Source organism: Jaculus jaculus, chromosome 10 (genome assembly GCF_020740685.1).
Source record: "Jaculus jaculus isolate mJacJac1 chromosome 10, mJacJac1.mat.Y.cur, whole genome shotgun sequence".
NCBI classification, from domain to species: Eukaryota; Metazoa; Chordata; class Mammalia; order Rodentia; family Dipodidae; genus Jaculus; species Jaculus jaculus.
In genome coordinates, this window is record NC_059111.1 from 61836612 (window position 1) to 61857806 (window position 21195).

The 21195-nt window shown below is 40.7% G+C and overlaps 1 protein-coding gene across 3 annotated transcripts in view; it reads right to left on the reverse strand.

The window, feature by feature from the left end:
- Cdk6 (cyclin dependent kinase 6) overlaps positions 1-21195 on the reverse strand; it is a 256826-nt gene that overhangs the window by 69613 nt on the left and 166018 nt on the right. For all 3 annotated transcript variants that reach the window (XM_045160492.1, XM_045160493.1, XM_004656227.2), the window contains exon 5: positions 12023-12132. In XM_045160492.1, the coding sequence (XP_045016427.1) occupies positions 12023-12132 (110 nt within the window). The remainder of the gene's footprint in view (positions 1-12022; positions 12133-21195) is intronic.

Consider the following 21195-nt stretch of genomic DNA (forward strand, 5'->3'; position numbering starts at 1 on the left):
GTATTAATTACTTACTTTGATTAAGTATTACTATTACTTGGTTTCCATATAATTCCACATATTTTTCATCTCCCTTTCCAGCTCTGCTTATTGGTTTGATGTTTTGGGAGGTGTAATTCTTGTGGCTTCTTGTTTCCATTTTAAAGGGCTTGTCTTCCACCATTTTTTTTTTCTGTGTGTTAATTTACTGATTTTCAGAAATGTTCTTGTGATTTTTCTAATTAATCATTTTCTGAATGTTGTATTTTTTTAAATCTTTTAAATAATTTATTTTGCCTTGTTCAGTAACTTTTCAAAAGGTTGTATTTTTTTCTTTTAGATTCCCCCTTTCATCTTCTAAAAGAAGCAATTATCTGAACAATATATAGTCAATGCAATGTACTACTTTGAGCTCACACTTCATGTTCCCTCAGTAACTACTAGATAAAAGACCTTGCATCTTTCATGTAATCCCGCCCTCATGTCTGTCATCACCTGCTGCAGAAATACTTGTTTATTTATTTATTTATTTTTCCTAGCATCCTGGTCCCTCTTGCAGGTGACAGAGTTATGGAAATGTGTAGCCCTGTGGAGTTCTATACAGGAACACTAGCCCATTTCTTGAATGGGAATTAGCCTGAGCCACGTGCCACCATATTGCTTTCTTTGTATGTGTGGTGCTGGAGGCCACATCCGGGGCCTTGCACATGCTAGCCAAGTGCTCTGTCATTAAACTATGCTCCTAGGTCCCCCGCCCAAAAGTTGTTCTGATTAAATGAGAATTAGCCCAAATAATTTTTAAAATTATTTCACTGCTGATTTAGTTTTAAGTGTTGGATGTTTCTGTATTTTCAGCAAGACATTGTGATTGGAAATAGGTGTCATTTTAAATTAAAAGCTCAAAATTTTTAGTAAAGGAGTCACAGAATTAATAACTCAAGAAGCTGTAAATATGCCACGTATAAGAAAGGTACCATTTAAAACAAGCAAAAAGAGAAATGTGTAGGTACTAACCTCAGTAAAAGTTTTTTTAAGGTTTAGAAATACCTTATTTGAGGAAGTACAGAGAGCTCATACCATGGGGAAGGCAGGAGGGGGTTGAGAGCCCACCTTGTGATCAAAATTGGGGTCATTTATATATACTGAATGGGGGCTGAGCTAACCAGCCATGACACAAAGATTTGACGCTGAGCTCCTAAGTGAAAATTTAAATCAGGGGTTTATACAACTTGAGTGCCACTGAAACAAACTTTTCATGTACAGTGACTCCAACAAGCAAAAATGTATAGCCACTGGCTTCAAAATTACTTCTGAATATTGAAATATTAGTATGTCAAATTACTGCCAATTAAGTGGGTGGAAACCACACTTAGTGCAAACGCATATGATGGGCACTTGTTCCCCAATTTCTAAGGGTTTGCACCTCATACCAGGTTTTGCATAGCAAATTTTCAGTAAACCCCTACGATGCCAATGGGAAGAGTGCTAGAAGCATCTCACATGATTTGAAATAAAAATTTCCACTGGAGCTCTGCTATCTTGAATTACTCCTAGTACTATTTTATTTTGCAAGTAAATACAATAAAGTCTGTCACTATCTGTTATGTCTTTTATTCTTATATTTCAGAAATGCATGCATATATGCATACACATGCATACACACACTCCTAAGTAGGTGATAACTCTTAATCTTAAAGTAAATTCCAATATTTACAAACTTAATTTAGCAAGCAAAACTGGAACAAGAAATCACCAACCTAATATTATCATGTATTGTCAGAAAAGGTTGGCATGGAATATCATGTTGAATGCTCTGTCCTTCCTAGAGCTAAAGTGGGAAGTAGAGAGAGTAGACAGCAACTGAGTGTGTCAGTGGAAAGGAAAGGAGGGAGATAGAAGGAGAGAGGAGAGGAAGGGGAATGGGGAGGAAGGAGAAAGAAAAGGAGAAAATGCCCAGTGATTCTCAGTTACATCAGGCAGCAGGTCTTTATGATGGCAGCTCCTCTGGTTCCAGAGAAAGATGAGATGGAGCCAGGCCTTTAATGTCAACTGTCGCACCTGGGTACCAGGCACAGAGAACCCTATAGGAGTAGGCCAAATGGAGTGTCCCACAATTTGTTACTACAACATATCCCTTTAGTACAAGGTCTAGCCTTTTGCCACATACTACCACTTGTAACTTAGTGCCTTTGTTCTATGTGGAGGGAAGTTTTGCAGGCACAGAATGAAATCTCATATCCTTAACATTTACCTAAAATAACTTTTAGTATTTACTTATATGTATTATCTTGTCTAGTAAGTTTGCATGAATGTCATAAAATAACACATATAAATGTTACAATCATACTTCCAAGGTGCTGCCATGACTATATTCAACTTAGATGGGAGGTTCATGGTTGTTAACAGAAGTTTTGCAGGCCTGGAACTGTTTTGTTTTGCAGGTTGGGAAGTACCTTCTGTTGTGTAAAAGGAGATAAGGAGAAGTTTCACAGCAACTAAAGACTAGACTGGCAAGAACTGTCTTTCATGTATCAAATGTCTCCGTTCTCTGCCAATGTTTTATAATTAAAAAATGGGTGGCTTCTTGCCTCAAATTAAGTGGCTGAAAGATGTGACCAGGTGCACCTGAGACTATGAGCAGATACCCTTGAACTATTTATCTGATTCTTTGCCTATTTAGAGGAAGTGGCAGATGGAAGGGCTCCAAGGGTTATACCAAGATGTGGACCCAGAAGACAAAAATCTCAGGTAATGATGTATTTCCTCTGGTGACTGAAGGGAAGACAGGCCCAGGCACTACTTGGAAGGAAGATCAGAACTCAGTATACACAATGCTCCAAGCCCAGGAACTACAGAACTCTGTAGAATGATCTATGGGCTGCCTGTGCGCTGGAAAAAAAAAAAAAAAAACAAAAAAACAACAACAACAACAAAAAAACACACCCTGAAAACTGGAGCTTTAAGATAATTTTTTTTTTTTAACTGACAAAAGAGTGATTCCTTCCCTATCACTACCCAACTGATAAGAAGAAAACCCACAGTGAATTTTACAGTTGAAAAAGGTTCCATCTGTCAAGCCAGGCTAAACCACATAAAGGCACCATATTTATTTATGATTTCTGGTTTGTATTACTTTTAGGCTGAAGAGGCAGCAAAGACCACATTCTCATTTTATTTATTTATATGTGTGTGTGTGTGTGTGGTGTTTATTTGTGTGGGTGAGTGCATGCACATGCATGCTGGCAAGTGTGTGGAGGTCACAGTTTGGCTGGACCAGGAGCTTCGGGGATTCTTCTGTCTGTGCTTCTACCTCGCTGCGGGAGGGTTAAGAGTACAGATACTTCCTACTGGGGGCTCATAGGGGAAGTGAGCTTTTATGTGGACCCTGGGGACCTGAACTCAGTCTGGACACTTACACAGACAATGTTCTACCTACTGAGCCATCACCCTGCCCCCAAAGTCCCCTTTCATAGTTCAGTGCATTTCAAAAGCAGACTATTAGTTTAAAAATGGAGCTAATTGGTACTTAGATCTCCTAACTTGGGGTTGGAGAGATGGCTCAGCAGTTAAAGGTGCTTACTTGCAAAACCTGATGGCCTGGATTTGATTCCTCAGTAAAGACAGATACACAAAGTGGTACATGCATCTGGAATTTGCAGTGGCAGAAGGCCCTAGTGTACCCATACTCACTCTCTGTCTGCCTCTTTCTCTTTTTCTGTCAAATAAATATAAATAAAAATTAAAAAAAAAAACATTAGTTCTCCTAACTTGATCCGTCCCTTAGAAATTCGTATTTATGAGCTAAGGAGATGGCTCAGGCATGTAAAGTGCCTACCATGCAATAAGTTCAGGTCCCAGAACCTATGTAAAAACCCATCCTAGCACTGGGGAATCAGAGACAGGGGGCTGTCCAGGGCTTTCAGATTAGTGTGGCCTGAACTGGCATGCTCCAGGTTCAGTGAGAAACCCTGTCTCAAAAAATAAGGTGGAAGGGCTGGATAGGTAGCTCAGCAGTTAAAAGAACTTGCTTGCAAAACCTGCAGGCCCAAGTTTAATTCCTCCAAACCTGTGTAAGGCATGATGCACAAAGCAGCACATGTGTTTGGAGTTCATTTGTGGCAGCAAGAGGCCCTAGCACGCCCATATGTTCTTTCTCAAATCAATCAATCGATATTAAAAAGTAAGATCGCAATTGAGAAAGATACCTAACTTTGATCTTTGGCTTACACATGCCCCTGCATACATATACATGTTCCCCTACCCGTACACCTGTACCCACATACATGAGCATTTACACACACACACACACACCACTCACGTGCATAAAATTTTTCATTTTTGAAAAGGGTATGTGGACCAAGATCCCAGACAATGAGGTTCCCCAGGTCCATGTAATTTTTTTTTCAAGGTAGCATTTCACTCTCTACCCTAGGCTGACCTGGAATTCAATACAATGTAGTCTCGGGGTAGCCTTGAACTCACGGCGATCCTCCTACCTCTGCCTCCCAAGTGCTGGAAGTAAAGGCACATGCCACGATGTCTGGCCGTATGCAATTTTTAAAGAGGACAAATTGGGGATATCCTGCTGGTACTAATTAATGCTATTTCATACTTGTGAATTGGCACCCAAACACCTCTAACTCAGGGGAAAGCAGAATTATCCCACCCAAACTAGGAAAGAAGTCAGAACAACAACAACAAAAACGAATGGCCAGGCGTGGTGGCATATGCCTTTAATCCCAGCACTTGGGAGGCAGAGGTAGGAGGATTGCTGTGAGTTTGAGGCCACCCTGAGACTCCATAGTGAATTCCAGGTCAACCTGAGCTAGAGTGAGACCCTACCTCAAAAAACCAAAACAAATTAATTATTGATTTTATATTACATTTAAGCCTAGCCAGTCAAACAAATTTCTTGGCATAGCCTGGATCATCCTAGGGACCATGTCCACCATAAGGAACTGAAAGTGGGGCTGAAGAGATGGCTTAGCAGGTCAACCTGAGCAAGAGTGAGACTCCACCTCAAAAAACAAAAAACAAAAAACAAAACAAAGCAAATCAGAAATCATTGAGGCTAGGGGGAAAGATACCTACTTGATTTTCATCCTTCCCAATAAATATCAAGCTGTTGGATCCCTCTTCAGTCTTTCTCTGAAGGTTCAGATATACACTGTTCCATATACTACATATGCTACTGAACACTGGAAATGGGGCTAGTCTGGATCAACATATGCCAAAAGAGCAAAACACACCTTGGAGTTTGGAGACTTAGAATTTTTTAAAAAGTATAAAATTCTCACTTATTCCTATTGTGATATTTCTTACATGTTGAAATATTTTAGGTAGTTATCTATGCCTGACTAATTTTACAGTGTGGGTCATAGCTCAGGGATACAGTCATTAGGTCATTCTGCTCCAGGCTTAGAACCACCAATGGCCAGACAACATGGTATCCTGGGGCAAGACACCTGAAATTATTAAACTGAATAGTATATTGCCAGTTCTCATGTCAGTAAATTATATGTAACAAGCTGTCAACTATGAGCCATGATAGACATTTTGAGGGTTTCAGAAATGACCAAGACATGGTTCTACACTGAAGTAATGGATAACAGCATCAAAGTGAATCTTGGCTATTTTCTAATTCAATGTTTTAGAACTCCTTTAAACCTCAAGAGGCCCAGTACAGACAAAAAGGCAAGCAGAGGACTTTCCACAGGGGAGGGGAGTGCCCTGAGGATTCTGTGAAATACAGGAACTCCCAGAAAGCCACTTTAGATTCCACAGGTAGATGCTCTTCCTACAGTCCCAAAGCTGGACAGACTGGGACACAGTATGGGTTGTCTGGTTCTTAAGAAAGAACTTTGTGGGCATGGACAGAATGCGACAGAGAAGAGTACAGGGAGGCAGGTACAGACAGACTCATGTGGAGCCAGCAAGGAGGGAGAGAGTACAGTATATCTCTCTCTGAAGGAGGCAGCTTCAAGGGTCTACACTGTCGAAAGGAGACAATTCTAATGAGATCCATATCCACATAGCAAGCCAGCGGGGGACCTTAGTCACTTTGGAATAATCATCTTTCTTCATCCAAGTCCTCTGTCCCCAGATCTCTTGGCTCTTCCCCCTTCCTATATTGACTTCTGTCACCCTATATTAGATCTTCTTTAACAGTCATTGAGCTTGGAGCAATATACTACCCATCTGTTCCCTGGTTCTCACAAATTTATGTTCTTAAGATAAATTTATATACTCCTGTTATCATCCGCTGCAAAATTCAACAAAACTATATCGAAAGGTCTAGGAAAATATCCAAGAATAGGTAAGAAATCTGAGGGCACAACTAAGTGGGCTCTACACATAACCTGAGGTGATGGCTTTTCTCACCTTTTGGTGTCCAGGACATCCGGTCAAGGACCTCATTTCCTTGCTGTCAGTAGGAGATGCTCACATATGTAGGTGCACTAGCATAGCAAGCAATGAGAAGACTGGCAAAACGCCCAGTGACATTTTAGACATTTGCTCACTGGCCACAGAGCCACAAAGAACAGTTTCACTGTTAGTTTCTGCTACTGGTGTTTAATTCATAGAAATCAACAACGACAAGCCTAGAGAGGCCACCAGACAAGGGGCAATATAACTGTGAAGTCTTGTTTGTTTCCTGTTAACAGTGGCTGTATTTATTATATTCTTCCTGGTGGCGTTTGGCATTTCTTAGTTAGGGATTAGCAGAGCTGCCAACTCAAAACTTCTAAGAATTACTGTCTATTTACCATAGTTTCCATATTCATAGAACTAGTAGAATGTTTCTTTTTTAAATATGCATTTTTTCTAACTTTGTTATAATTTGAAAAGCCTTAAAACTTTTGAATCACAAACAATAGTTGCTCTAATCAGAATTACAAGGCACATAATAGATACCTGGAGAGCTGGCATTGTAAAATTATTTTATCATGTACTTAAAAATCCATCTGTCCCATCCATCTTTCCCTCCCTCCCTAGCTAACTTCTCTCTCTCCCTCTCCCCCCTCTCTCTCCTTCTTTCCCTCCCATTTAAACTTTGGCTACTGACCTAATTCCCAACAATGGTTTTAGTACAAAACACAGCTCGATGTGAAAGAAAATGGATCTCTCATGTATAAGGAGTTAGAGGAAGAAAAGAAGAATCTAGAAGAAATACATTTGTGGAATGCCTCTGTGGGTCAATGTGGACAATTATTAAGCTCAGATAATACTGACAGATGGTATTTAAACTCTCTGGCTCTTTGTCAACCATCTGTCCTAAGGCTCTCTTTACTGAGTTCCTATTTCCTGGGTATTCAATTTTAGAATAGAAGTCATGAATCTCTTAATATGACAGAGAATTAGTCAACCTTTCCAATACTGAGGAGAATGGATACCAAAGCCATCCTAATGTGTAATTTGCTTCTTGACTTTGTTAAAATGTCATTGCTGCTAAACTGTAAATATAGGAAACATTCTAGAAACAATATGGACTTTTTAGGTTTGATAACTTCAAGATTAAAAACACACAAGAGTGGGAACCTTAAAGCCTACAGAGTTAGGCAGACATGGATTCAAATTTGGCTTTGTCAGGTAACATCTGTATTTCTGCATAAATTATTCAGCCTACTTCTAGAAGATTCAAAATCTGCACATACTGGATAACAGCCCCCAGAATGTGGGTCACATGAGAAGGACAGAGGTCTCAGGCTTGCCACATGACAAATGTTTAAGAAATGTTGGCTTCTTCTCCCTAGGTTGTTTTGGAGGTTGGTATCTTAACAATACAGAAAACAAAGATTTTGCATAAGTAACTAGGATGACATTTCTAGGAAAGTATGACTTTGACTTCTAGACTTTCACTGGGAAATCTCCTTCATTCCTCCTTTCTCCTTATGCTGACTCACAAACAATACCTTATCCTACATAGCACATGGGATAGCTCTGACTAATTTGCTCACTATGCCTGCAATACCTTTCTTCTCCCTCTAGGAGCGGTCCTCATATATAGCAACCATGCTACACGGTATTTGTAGGCTGAAGGGAGCAAGCCACTGCAGAGCTTGCAACATCTGACACACACTGGAGATGGATGTGTGAAATGGCTTCAGAGGATGAGCATGGACTGCTTCTTAGTCATCTTAATGTTTATATGTATTCTAGTGTGTATCAGGCAAATAAATTACTGACTCACCAAATCTAAGAGTTCAGGTATTTTTGTTTAGAGGGAGGCTAAATTAAAAAAGTTGACTTAGAGCCGGGCGTGGTGGCACATGCCTTTAATCCCAGCACTTGGGAGGCAGAGGTAGGAGGATCGCCATGAGTTCAAGGCCACCCTGAGATGACAGAGTTAATTCCAGGTCAGCCTGGACCAGAGTGAGACCCTACCTCGAAAAACCAAAAAAAAAAAAAAAAAAAAAAAAGTTGACTTAGGATATTTAAGAAAACAAGTAGGTAAATAGTGGTACAAGTGTCATAAGGATGTAACAGAAACAATGAAGGCAATAAAAAGATGATAATATTTGGAAATTACTACCTCAGAAACAAATAGGAACCCAAAATAGACACATGCCAAGATCCCTGGTTTAGAATTAGCCTCACATATTAATGGAGTCTGCTTCAGGAGTTTGGGCTTGTGAGCTCTCAACTGGTCAACAATGAATCAAGAGTCAAGTTGGCTGTGGGTCAGGCTGGGAGCTCAGCCCAAGTCTACACGTTGATACGGGTAAGAAGCATGGCATGCGCAGGTGCCTGGGTGGGATAACAGGATACCCTGACATGAACTGAGCAGGAACAAAGGTCAAATGTGGCCACATTCAAGGTCACAGACAAAACAGCAAGAACCACCCAGAGAGGGCACTCTAAGGAAGAGTGCATGCTTGGCCTGCATTTATTGTTCTTTAGCATCAACCTTGCTTCTTATATCACTTTCTCCTCCAATCAATCCTTTTCCCATCAACTATCTTTGTGTCAGACACCAAAGAAGGGTACTTTCTTATGTGCCCATTTGAAAAGCCAATGGGTCTCTACCTTTATCTTACTTTTCTAGTAAAATGAAGCAAAACATTGCAACTAAAGCTGAAAGGACCTTTTGTTGAATGTCATCCCTCTCAGTCCCAATACTGAGGAGAGAAAGGTGTTCCTGTCATGTTGGACTGAGACACAAAGTGATTTTTTCTACAGGACAAAAACTCTTGACGAATCAGAAAATTCATGGTTCTTCTATGCTCTAGTTGATTGAGTCTCCAAGGTAGGCTGGGAATCTGATTATACACTATCACTTTGGTGGAAAGTGTGTGCACACATGCATATTGTGCTGGTGTACAAAGTGCAAAGTAGCTTCTTAAAATCAATAATCATGGTTAGTATTCAGTTTTCATTGGTAAATGACTACCTTCCACCAACAAAGTAAATCTATCTTTACACTGAGAACAAATCTAGATATATAAGTTTAATTCCAAATTTTAGACATATAAATATAATTCTAATAAACTCTTAGTGGCATCAAGTTTTCCTTGGATACTGGAAGAACTATTGTGATTCCCACCCTCAACTACTGACAGTTAATTTATTCCTTTTCCTGATCATTAGTCTTTAACCCAATGTGTTTCATTCTTGCTGGATGAAAGAATTACCTGAGGCACTTTTATAAACAAGAATTCCTGGCAATCCAGTAGTGAATCAGAATCTCTAGGGAGTGGCCTTAGAGCTGCACTTTTTAAAGAGTGCCTATTATAGTTATATTCTCACTGCTGGGACAAATGCCCAACCAGAAGTAGATGATGGGAATAAAGGGTTTATTTCAGGCTTACAGTTTCCAGTAGAAGCTTCTTCATGGTGAAGTAAGGTGGCTCACTGTATCATACATCCACAGCAGAGAGAACAGTTAACACTAGCAAGCATGAGCTGTCTCTGAACACCCCATAGGGGTGGACTCAAGATTTAGCCTCAGTGACATACATCCTTAAGCAGGGCTCTGCCTGCTGGAGACTTAAGTAGGTAGGAAGCTTAATCTTTTTTTTTGTTTTTGTTTTTTGTTTTTTGAGGTAGGGTCTCACTCTGGTCCAGGCAGACCTGGAATTAACTATGCAGTCTCAGGGTGGCCTCGAACTCATGGTGATCCTCCTACCTCTGCCTCCCGAGTGCTGGGATTAAAGGCATGCACCACCACGCCCGGCTGTAACTTAATAAAGAAAAATCTGAGGCTATGGGGATATTTACATTCAAAATCTGTACACTGCCTATCCCTGGAAATATTGTCTGTCATCTAATCCAGTGGTTTTACTCTACAGGATGTATTAGAATCAAAGGGAGGGCTTGGTGAAACACAGGTTGATGAACTCTGCTCAAGAGCTCTTAATACTAGCTCTAAAGGTCTGACAACTTGCATTTCCCTAAAGGCCCCAAGTGATGCTGAGGCTGCCACCCAGGGACCATACTTTCCAAACTACTCCTTTAGCCTGTTTGTTAGTGTGGCAGATGGAGTGTAAAATACCCTCCATGGACTTACATGTTTGAACACTCACTCCCTGGTTGGTAGCACTGTTCAGGGTGGTTATGGAACCTATGCAAAGTGGAGCCTTTCTGGAGGAAGTGTATCACTAGGGGTGGTCCTTGAGGTGTTACAATCTAGCCCTGCTTGTTCTCTCTATTCCTCTCCACTAATGTGATGCCAGCTGTCTACTTCTGCCGTGCTTTCCCTCCTACGAGAGACACTTTCTCTCAACACTGTAAGCCAAACACAAATCCTTTCCTTCCCTAAGCTGCTTCTAGTCGGGTATTTTGTTTTAGCAATGCGAAAGTAATTGATACAGAAAGACAGTGCAGTTTAAGTATTATTTATTTCCTTTTCTGGCTAAAAAAGAAAACCAGTACTGAATTAGAACTTGTAAAACAACTGTCTGCTACATCTTCCCTGCCTAATATTACACAAATAAATTAGCTTCTCCATGAGTTACCTTTTACAGTCAGGATTTGAAAATATCAACACAATGGAATAGCTTTGGCACTGTACTTGACACACAGTAGGTCAGGCATGTAAAATCCTTGTGTACTCTTATTTCCTTCACATAATCCCACCCTGTGAGTTACAGATGAATTTGCTGAGGTCTTAGAAGCAGTTCACAAAGTTCAATGCACAAGACTTCATTTGGTCACAACATGCAAGCAAGCAATGGCTGACCACTTTTTTCCTTACTTTAGAAGTTAACATAGCTACATTTTGAATATAACATGTTCAGTGGGAATATACTCAGCTTCTCAACTAAACTTTTTTCATATAAATAAAAATAGAAAAGGAAGGGAATAAACTCTGATTAGGTTCTCTGTTTAATTTTTACCAGGCGGAGCTTAGCTAAATTTAGCATTATTTTCCCAGAAGAACTTTGTTATTTGGCTATTTTCTGTGACCTGAGAAATCAAATGAACCACAAACTTTCACCCCCATGGCCGCTCTCCCACCCATGCTATCATTGCTGAAAATGTCTCCAATGTGTGGTGGTCCAGCTCTTCTTGGACACCAATGAGAACATAGAAACCCCAGACCAATATCTAGTTCTTATGCTGTCCTCCTGCCCCAGAAGATCAGATCTTTTTTTGTCTTTGATTTGTACATCCTTGGCCCCCCTTCTGCCCTCTAGAGTGCCTCGGTATTCTTGATTTCTCCTTCACAGGGCAGCACCAGTGTCCTCCTTGTCTTTTTAGTCAAAAATTTTCCCCCAAGAGAATTTCCGTTAAAAAATTTCCATGAACTTTATGGTCCTGGTCTTCCTCCTGTGGATAAAGTCCACCCAGAGGATATTTCTTCCCTAGAAAGTGCTGCATGATGCTTTGTGTTTGCCATATAACTAGTAAGAATGTGGGGTGGGACTTTCCTTTCCATTGTCCACAAGCCAGAATCTACAGTCATAAAGGCTGAGCATGTGTCTTTGGGGGGGAAAAAAATCACAGGTGCAGGTGGGTCTGATCATAACCTAAATTCAGACAGAAAGACCATGCTGCCACTTAAGTTACAAAAGATTCAAAAACAAAGAAATGGATTTCTTACTTTCTACGAAACATTTCTGCAAATATGCAGCCAACACTCCAGAGGTCCACGGGGGTGGCGTAGCTGGACTGTAGCAAGACTTCTGGTGCCCGGTACCACAGCGTGACGACCTGCAAAAGCAAATGAATGAATCTGAGCGTTACTGAGGAAGCCAGTCACTGGATTACATTCCCCATCCTTGGTGATTCCATGACAAGATCCAGTCCGTAAAGAACTCTTATAAATCATGGTGACACTGTGATAAACGCAGTAAGTACATGGGACTGTCACTTGCAGGCCAGGAAATTGCATCACCCACAACCTGTGACCCAACTCGTACTCTGTTTTAACAGGATGGCAGAACCACATAGGCTTCAGAAAAAAAGCATAGGCAATATATAAAACAAAGCTATTTTTTTTTAATAAAGCTTTTTTTCCCCCTTAAGGGATTTCAAAAATAGCATGATAGCAGTAACTCCAGCTCAATTCCCAGGTCAGTATAACTAGAAAAGTCCCGTGGCTGCTAGAGGTGACCCTGAAGTGTGCAGAGGATCCTAGAACAAGTCAAAACTGCTCTTATCATGACATTGTGGGGAGTCAACATATTTCTCCTCCCCTGCTGCTCTTTTCAGAAAAGAAAACTGAAGGAAACTTAAGAGAAAATGTGTAAACAAATGACTTATGCCATGGCTGATAAAGTCATCCAGAAGAGCAGCCAAACCCCAAAGAGTCCATTTACTACAGAGCTGTACAAAGTAGATTTAAAAAACAACTGTAATTACTTCTGCCAGGTTGAAGGCCGAGTAAAGCACACAAAAGCTTCAGATTAATGCATGCCACCTAGGAAATCAGTAGCTTCCTTTTTGGAGGCAAGGTATTCTTTGGGTATCTGGAATAAGGCATTTTTTAAATTATTTATTTACTTATTTCAGAGAGAGAATGAGAGAGAGAGGGAGAGAGAGAGAGTGAGAGAACGGGCATACCAGGGCCTCTAGCCACTGCAAACAAACTCCAAATGTATGGGCCACCTTGAGCATCTGGTTTATGTGGGTACTGGGGAATCAAACATGGGGTCCTTAGGCTTTGCAGGCAAGCTCCTTAACCACTATGTCTTCTCCCTAGGAGGACTATCTTTATTTTCAGTACTTTGGTTTGTGATACCTACTATGACCATCAAAATATGTTTAAATGGTAAAAATAACAATATATGATATACTTAGGGAGCTTCCAAATTTAGTCATTATTCAAAATGCACAATTAATTTTTTAAAGTATTAATGGGGCTGGAGAGATGGCTTAGCAGTTAAGGCATTTGCCTGCACCACCAAAGGATCCCAGTTTGACTCTCTAGGACCCACATAAGCACAAGGGGGCGCATGCATCTGGAGTTTATTTGCAGTGGCTTGAGGCCCTGGTATGCCCATTCTCTCTCTGCCTCTTTCTCTCAGATAAATAAATAAGAAATATTAAAGCATTAATGACTGTGTATGACTGTTCTTTATTTTATTATTGACACATTAATTACATTGATGATTTCCTAATAATATCCCTGCCTACTTGGAATAAACCACTCCTTATTATGGTATAGGATTCTTTTTTCTTTTGGTTTTTCAAGGTAGGGTATCACTGCAGCCCAGACTGACCTCAAACTCATGGTGATCCTTCTACCTCTGCTTCCCAAGTGTTGGGATTAAAGGTGTGTGCCACCATACCCGGCTTTTTAAAAAAATGTTTTTGTTGATTTATTTGCAAGCACAGTGAGAGAGGTGGGAGGTGGAGGGGATGAGAATAGGTGTGAAATGCACACATCACTTTGTGGATCTGGCGTTACATACTGAGGAATCAAACTCAGGTTGATAGGCTTTGCAGGCAAGTGCCTTAATCAATAAGCCATTTCCCAGCCCTTAAATTGTTTTTTGTTAAATATTTATTTATTTGAGAGAGAGAGAGAGAAAATGGGTGCTGCAAGCTCTTCAGCTGCTGCAAACGAACTCAAGATACATGCGCCCTCTTGTGCATCTAGCTTAAGAGGGTCCTGGGGAATTGGCTTTGCAGGCAAATGCCTTAACTGCTAAGCAATCTCTCCAGCCCTAGTATTCTTTTAATACATGAGAACTCTGCTAGAGCCAGGGAGATGGTTCCACAGTTAAAGGTGCTTATTTGCAAAGCTTTTCCCTCTAGTCAAAGAGCACAATACTTTGAAGAATAAATTATTTTGGAAGGGTTTTAACATTGCCCTATGATTAAATTATTTATAGTAATCTACCATTGTGCCACACCCCCAGCTAAAAGTTATTTTTGTATGGCTGGGTAACTCAATTGATTACATTACCACCAAAGGATAGAATCTGTACAAGCTTACTTTGTAGACTTCATTTTTGTTTTCTTTATGGTGGTAATGAAAGAGCACCCTCTTTTAAGTGAAAGTTTTCATAGTAAGATTTTTTTTTGGGGGGGGTTCAAGATAGGGTCTCACTCTAGCCCCGGCTGACCTGAAATTCACTTTGTCTCAGATTGGTCTTGAACTCATGGTGATCCTCCTAACTCTGCCTTATGAGAGCCAGGATTAAAGGTGTGCACAACCACACCTAGCCATAGTAAGATTTTTAAGTATATTTTTAAGTTTATTATATCTATTTGAGAGAGAAAGAGAAGAAAGAGAGAGAGAGAGGCAGATAGATAGAGAGAATGGTCACACCAGGGCCTTCAGTCATTCTAAATGAACTCCAGATACATACACATTCTTGTGCATTTGGCTTACATGGATCCTGGAGAATTGAACCTGAGTCCTTTGGCTTTGCAGGCAAGTGCCTTAACTGCTAAGCTATCTCTCTAGCCCCATAGTAAGATTTAAAATAAAATATTTATTTATTTGAGGAAAAGAGTCAGAGAGAGAGTGCGAGCGAGCATGGGTGCGCCAGGGCCTCCAGCCACTGCAAACGAAGTTCAGATGTGTGTGCCACCTTGTGCATCTGCCTTACCTGGGTCCTGGGGACTTGAACCGAGGTCCTTTGACTTTGCAGGCAAGTGCCTTAACCACTAAGCCACCTCTCCAGCCCTCATAGTAAGATTTCTATCTCACGCAAATCCTTACATTTTTCTGTATTTGTCCAATTGTAAATGAGGCCTGGGTTTTGTTTTCCCTCTCTCAGAATCCTCCTATTGAAGGTTTTTGCTTTATACAGATTAGCTTTATGTTAGCATTTGTTAACAAAAATATTAAAATAATAAGAACTTAAGGCGATGGTAAACATAGTTACTAAATAAACCCTAGCTGATGATGAGACAGATCATGACTAATGTAAAGATGATGGCCATTCCTATAATAATATCAAATATTAAGTTCATTTTCAGGGGAAATATAACTCTGACAGTAAATAAACTAAACAAATTAATCAGAAGATGCTAAAAGATCTAAGAAAATGTAACAGAGCTCTGAAAAAGATGGAAAAATTAATGGTGTTTAACTGTCTTGTAGGAAACGGCACCAAGTCAGGAATTAATATCCATATTAGCTAAAGAACTTGTACTACTCAGAAAGAAAAAAGTTACAGCTGAAAACTGGAGAACTTACATGAAGAAGTACTCATCAGAGTGAAAGCTATCACAGGTACTTTACTTCACCAGAGGAAGGAAGGGAGGGAGGAAGGGAGGGGACCCCTTACAATGAAATGCTATCACAATTTGCCTGGTCTGCAGAGAGAAGCAGAATGACACGATTTAAGAAAATGGATTTATTTATTTATTTTTATTGATAGCTTCCATACTTACAGACAATAAACCATGATAATTCCCTTCCCTCCTTTACTTTCCCCTTCAAATCCACACTCCATCATATCCCCTCCCCCTCTCCACTAGTTTCTCTTTTATGTCATCTTTTTTTCCTATTATAAGGACCTTGTAAAGATAGTGTTAGGCATTGTGAGGTCATTCATTGTAAACCTTTTTTTTTTTTAAAGTTTTTATTTTATTTTATTTTGAGAGAAATGAGTGAAAATGGTATGCAAGGGCCTCTAGCCATTGCAAATGAATTCCAGACACACATGCATGTGCATTTGGCTTACATGGGTACTGGGGAATTGAACTTGGGTTCTTAGGCTTCACAGGAAAATGCCGTAATGGCTAAGCCATCTCTCCAGCCCAAACGTAACCCTTTTAGGTATGGTGGTGTGAATGTAAATTGCCCCCCATAGCCTCAAGTGTTTGTGAATAAGCTTCCTACTTAGTCCTCAGCCATTGGAGCCTCTGGGTAGTGCAGCCGCGCTGAAGGAGGTGTTGCTGAGGCAGGCCCTGGGTTGGCTGGTCCAGCCCTACTGGGTGTTCAAAGCTAGCTCAAGCTTGTTGCTGTCTGTATAAATATATATAACGTTGTCAACTGGTTGTCATGCTTTTCTCCACCACAGTAAACTTCCCTTTGAAACTGTGAGTTTGAAGTAAACCCTTTCCTCCCTAAGCTGTTTCTGGTCAGGGTGATTTATGCCAGCAATGTAAAGCTAAATGCTCAGGAGGCAATCAGATGGCATCTGTAAATTTAAGAGGTCACATGTTCCCAAGCCAGAGTTCTACTTGCAGAAACTTACCTCACAGCAACATGCATACTAGTAAATAAATTGATGTTTACGCTATAGTATTGACTAATAGGAGAATATTATTAAGCTTTCAAAAAGAATTGAGATTGTTCTTACCTTGCACAGCCCTGGTTACATGAAATGGTTCTGAGTGAATAATAAACTCTGGAACAATGTGCAGTATGTTCTGATTTTCATTAAGAGGTTATGTGCAGTGTAAACATTATGACTATATGTGCCTAGAAAAATGTCTGTAAGGACACTAAGACATAAAGCTTTGAATGGATACTGGTCACAAGAACCAAGCAGCATGGGGGTGGCAAGTGGAAAGGAAAAGGGATGCTGTGTAGTGATTTCAGGAACCAGATCTTATTGGGACACACTTGTATTTTACAGCTGAGAAGACTGAATTTCAAACAGGCTGAGTAATCTGGCTGAAAATGTGGCAGAATGGAGAAGGGCTGGGACTCTGAACACGACTTCTGATTACTCTCTGCACTCCTTCCTGACTATCTTACAGAGCACACCCAGATCAGTATGCCAAACACCCACAAATCAACAGGCAAGGAGACAGGCTGCAATTAAACAGCCAAAGGAGGGCTGGAGATATGGCTCCCTGGTTAAGCAAGCGCTTGCCTGCAATGCCTAACAACTGGGGCTTGATTTCTTAGTACCATGTAAATCCAGATGCTTGTGCATCTGGAGTTGACTTGCAATGGTTAGAGGCCCTGGTGAACCAATTGTCTCTGTCTTTGTTTCTCCTTGCAAATAAATAAGTAAACTATTAAAAAAAAAAAAAAAAGAAATGTGCGAGATTTTAGATGAGCTTACAAATCACAGAAATCCGGCTGTCCTTTGGCCATGCACAGTGGTTTAAGAGAAGGGTTTCTACTGTTCTCCACTTGTGATCATGACTACACTCTGTACATCTCTCTACACTCTGACACCACTTTCTTTCTTTCTTTCTTTCTTTCTTTTTTTTTTTTTTTCCGAGGTAGAGTCTCACTCTAGCCCAGGCTGACCTGGAATTCACTGTGGAGTCTCAGGTTGGCTTCAAACTCACAGCGATTCTCCTACCTCTGCCTCCCGAGTGCTGGGATTAAAGGTGTGTGTCACCACGCCCGGCTTTAACATCACCTTCTCATTTCCATGTAATGGCTTCAGTGAAAGGTAAAATCTAAAAATCTCATTTTTATCAGTAGAAGTTTTGCTGAGGCTCAGTTTATTTCCTCTTTGTGGATTTTGATTTTTTGTAGGTGGTGGAATTCCAAGACAAACTGAAATGTACAAGGCTTATGTTTCTATTTAATTCCAAGCAGAACAATCCCAACAACATGAAAAGCCTGTAGTAAAAAATAAAACAGGATATCTTTTCATGGCTATAAAAATAGCTTGTCTTATAAAAAATTTATTTATGAGAGAGACAGGGAGCAAGCATGGGTGTGCCAGGGTCTCTAGCCACTACAAACGAACTCCAGATGCATGTGCCACCTTGTGCATCTGGCTTACAAAGGACCTGGCGAATCAAACCTAGATCCTTAGACTTCACAGGCAAGCACCTTAACTGCTAAGCCATCTCTCCAGTCCAAAATTAGCTTTTCTAAAAGTCACCCCTAATACGTATTACTATCTTACATGTCAAGAGAGTTTTCTCAGTATTAGTTTCTTAATTTAAATGACTTTACTATACTTTCTAAGTCAGAATCCTTGATTCTTATATAAGTTGTGGCAACTTTAAAATCTGAAATTCCATACATTTTAAGTATCTATTACAACTAAATCTAGTTGTAGATTTTGAGAACAAAGTGTAACAATTTTTCCTGACAGTGAAGTATAAATTTATTTTTGAGGATTTATTATATTTCTGTGTCTCTAAAAACTTGATGGAAAACTGCCCAACCTACAACCAGTTTGTCACTTGCAAGCAGAAATGTATTGATTTTTAAAGTGAACAGCACTGATAAAAATGTTTCAAGGCTTTAGTGGATGAAAAGGCCAATTCTCAAAATTTTATGCAAAGTTCTGTGCCTTAAATAATCCTAAATGCTCTTAAAATCAAAGTAGGATGTTGTCTGAATTGGAAACATTGTTGCAGAAAGTAATGGGTGCAATGTATGAGGAGCAGCACTAAGCAATCTAAGACAAAGGTCGTACTAGTGGTAACAGTGCAGTTGTCTAGTAAGCAGAGATAACAATAGGAACTATGGACAGAGTTTGGTGGCTGGAGCCAGCTGGAACCAAAGTGAATGCCATGTTTATTATAATCATTCCATGTATTAACAGCCTCTAGAGGTGCTGAATGGATTTGGCAATCGAGGGGGAGTGGAAGTGGGGGAGAAGTTCAAGGATATTTACACAACTGAATGCATCTGTCTAAACGACTTTGATCTCTAGTCACTTTTTTTTTTTGCACTAGTTCAATAACACCATAAGATAAAGTAGAACCAAGGCCAACACTGACTCAAAATATATGTGAGAGTCAACCACTTGATATCCTGTTTTATTATTTTATTTACAGTCCTGTTCATGTGCTTTTGCCAGGATCCTGAAGGAAGTGCAGACTCCACCCCACTCAGCTTTATCCAATCGCTACCCCAGCAGAGGCACCTCACAGGGATTCAGTTGTGACTGAGATCTTCCTTTAGCCTCTCCGGATGTTGGCTGCCCTGGAGGTAGACCTATCTATCTGCCATATGCCTCGGGTTTCTTATAGGGTTTTGCCAACGGGAAGTCTTGGCAGGAGTTCAGAGACAGAGAGAAGGGAGTTCAGGTCCTTAACCCCTGGATTTCCTCCCAGTAGCAAGTTGTCTAAGGGTGGCTGCCAATGTCTGCCTCAGATGCTTTGCTCTACTTGGTCCTTCCCCTGTGGATACGAAACAGCTCCTCCTCTTCCCTTCCAGCCCAGCAACCTTGCAGCGGTCTGACTGCCACTAAGATTCAAGGTATGGCACCGCACCACCCTGAACATCTTTGTAAATCATGCCTCAGCAAACAAGTCCTCCTAGCATCACCCACTGTGAGTGTGCAAAATAAGTTGTGACGCTGACTTATGCACAGTGTATAGATGATGATATAGCATGGATAGAACTTCTACAAGCCTCAGTTTTCTCATCTGTCAGGGGACATTTGGGCTGAGTTACCTGTAGGGTATTCCCTGTTAGCACTTTGAGGGGCCCTAGATGCTAATGGCAATAAGTATATAGTGTGTATATTCCAAACTCCTTGGACATCTTTCCCCTTAGTAGTTCTTTAGGATGCCTGCTGGTGCCAGTGGAGTGACACATTACTTCCGGGCCCACTGTAACGTGATTGCATGGCACATGCAGACGACAGGTTATGAGAAACATGGACGGAAACCTTAACATGAAGACATTAAAATCTTTCAAACTCGGTTCTTACCTATTTATTTGTTCCATCCCAACATAAAACTCTACATAAGATTCTATGACGTGAAAATTAAACCTAGTGATAATTTCTCTATCTTTTCATAACAGGTCTAAAAAGTTCAGCCTTTAACACCATACATTTAAATTGAGAATATTACTAAGAGGCAGAATTTGAGTTCTTCTAAGCACTTATCTCACCATAATACCACACAGTTATTATTAAAAGGACAAAGACCAATGAAAAGCACACAAAATATTTTGCAACAAAATATAATGGAGTCATAGATCCACTCATTGGCAACCGAGGGTCAGAGGAAGTGTCTGACAAGAAACATGCAAGCTTGCATCTCCACACAGAGCACCACGTGCCACACTCTGCACAGCAGGGAGGAGGCTGACTCTTCTTCTTCGGCCTCATAGCTGCCGTAGCTCCCATTAAATACACTGACTTCCCACTATCTGACCACTGCTTAGGTAGTTTTGTCTGGGACCCTCTCTCTTTCCTTGGAACTGTCTAAAATTTACCCATCCTTTAATACTAAGTTACTAAAACTTTCCTATTTCCCAGGTGGAAGTGACAGCTGTCCTCTAAGTTTTCATTGTATCTCACTTGTACTTGGCCTGTCTTTCCTTCCTTCCTTCCTTCCTTTTTTCTTTCTTCTTTCTCCTTCCTTCCTTCTCTTTTTCTCTCTTTCCCTCCCTTCCTTCCATGCATGCATGCATGTGTGGGTGCGCATGCGTGTGGAAGCCAGAGGACAACCTTGGGTGTTGTTCTTTAGGAGCGAAGCATCGCCATCTGTCATGAAGCTTACCAATTAGGTGAGACTGGCTGGCTCGGGAAACCCAGCGATCTTGCCTGTCTGTGCCTCCTCAGCACTGGAATTACAGGTGTGTGCTACCATACCTGGTAGTTTTACTTGTGTTGGGGATTAAACTCAGGTCAGCTGAGCTATCTCCTCTATTCCCCTTTTGTTCTTCATTATGTCCTTTGATTCACTGGCTGCAATGCACATATAATGCCAAGCTTGGAAAAGTGTCATGTGCTGCCTAGAAACAGGAGTGAACAACAGGAAACTCCCAGGAGCAGGGCTACAGATGGAACTTAGTCCCTTTGAACACTTGGAACTAGCCTCGTGGAGGGAGGCTGATCTGCATCCATCTGATTCAGAGGGCGTCATAGGACTCACAGGGCATGAACAGCACAGGAAAAGTAAGATGGGCTGAGGTGGGTTATTTCTTCC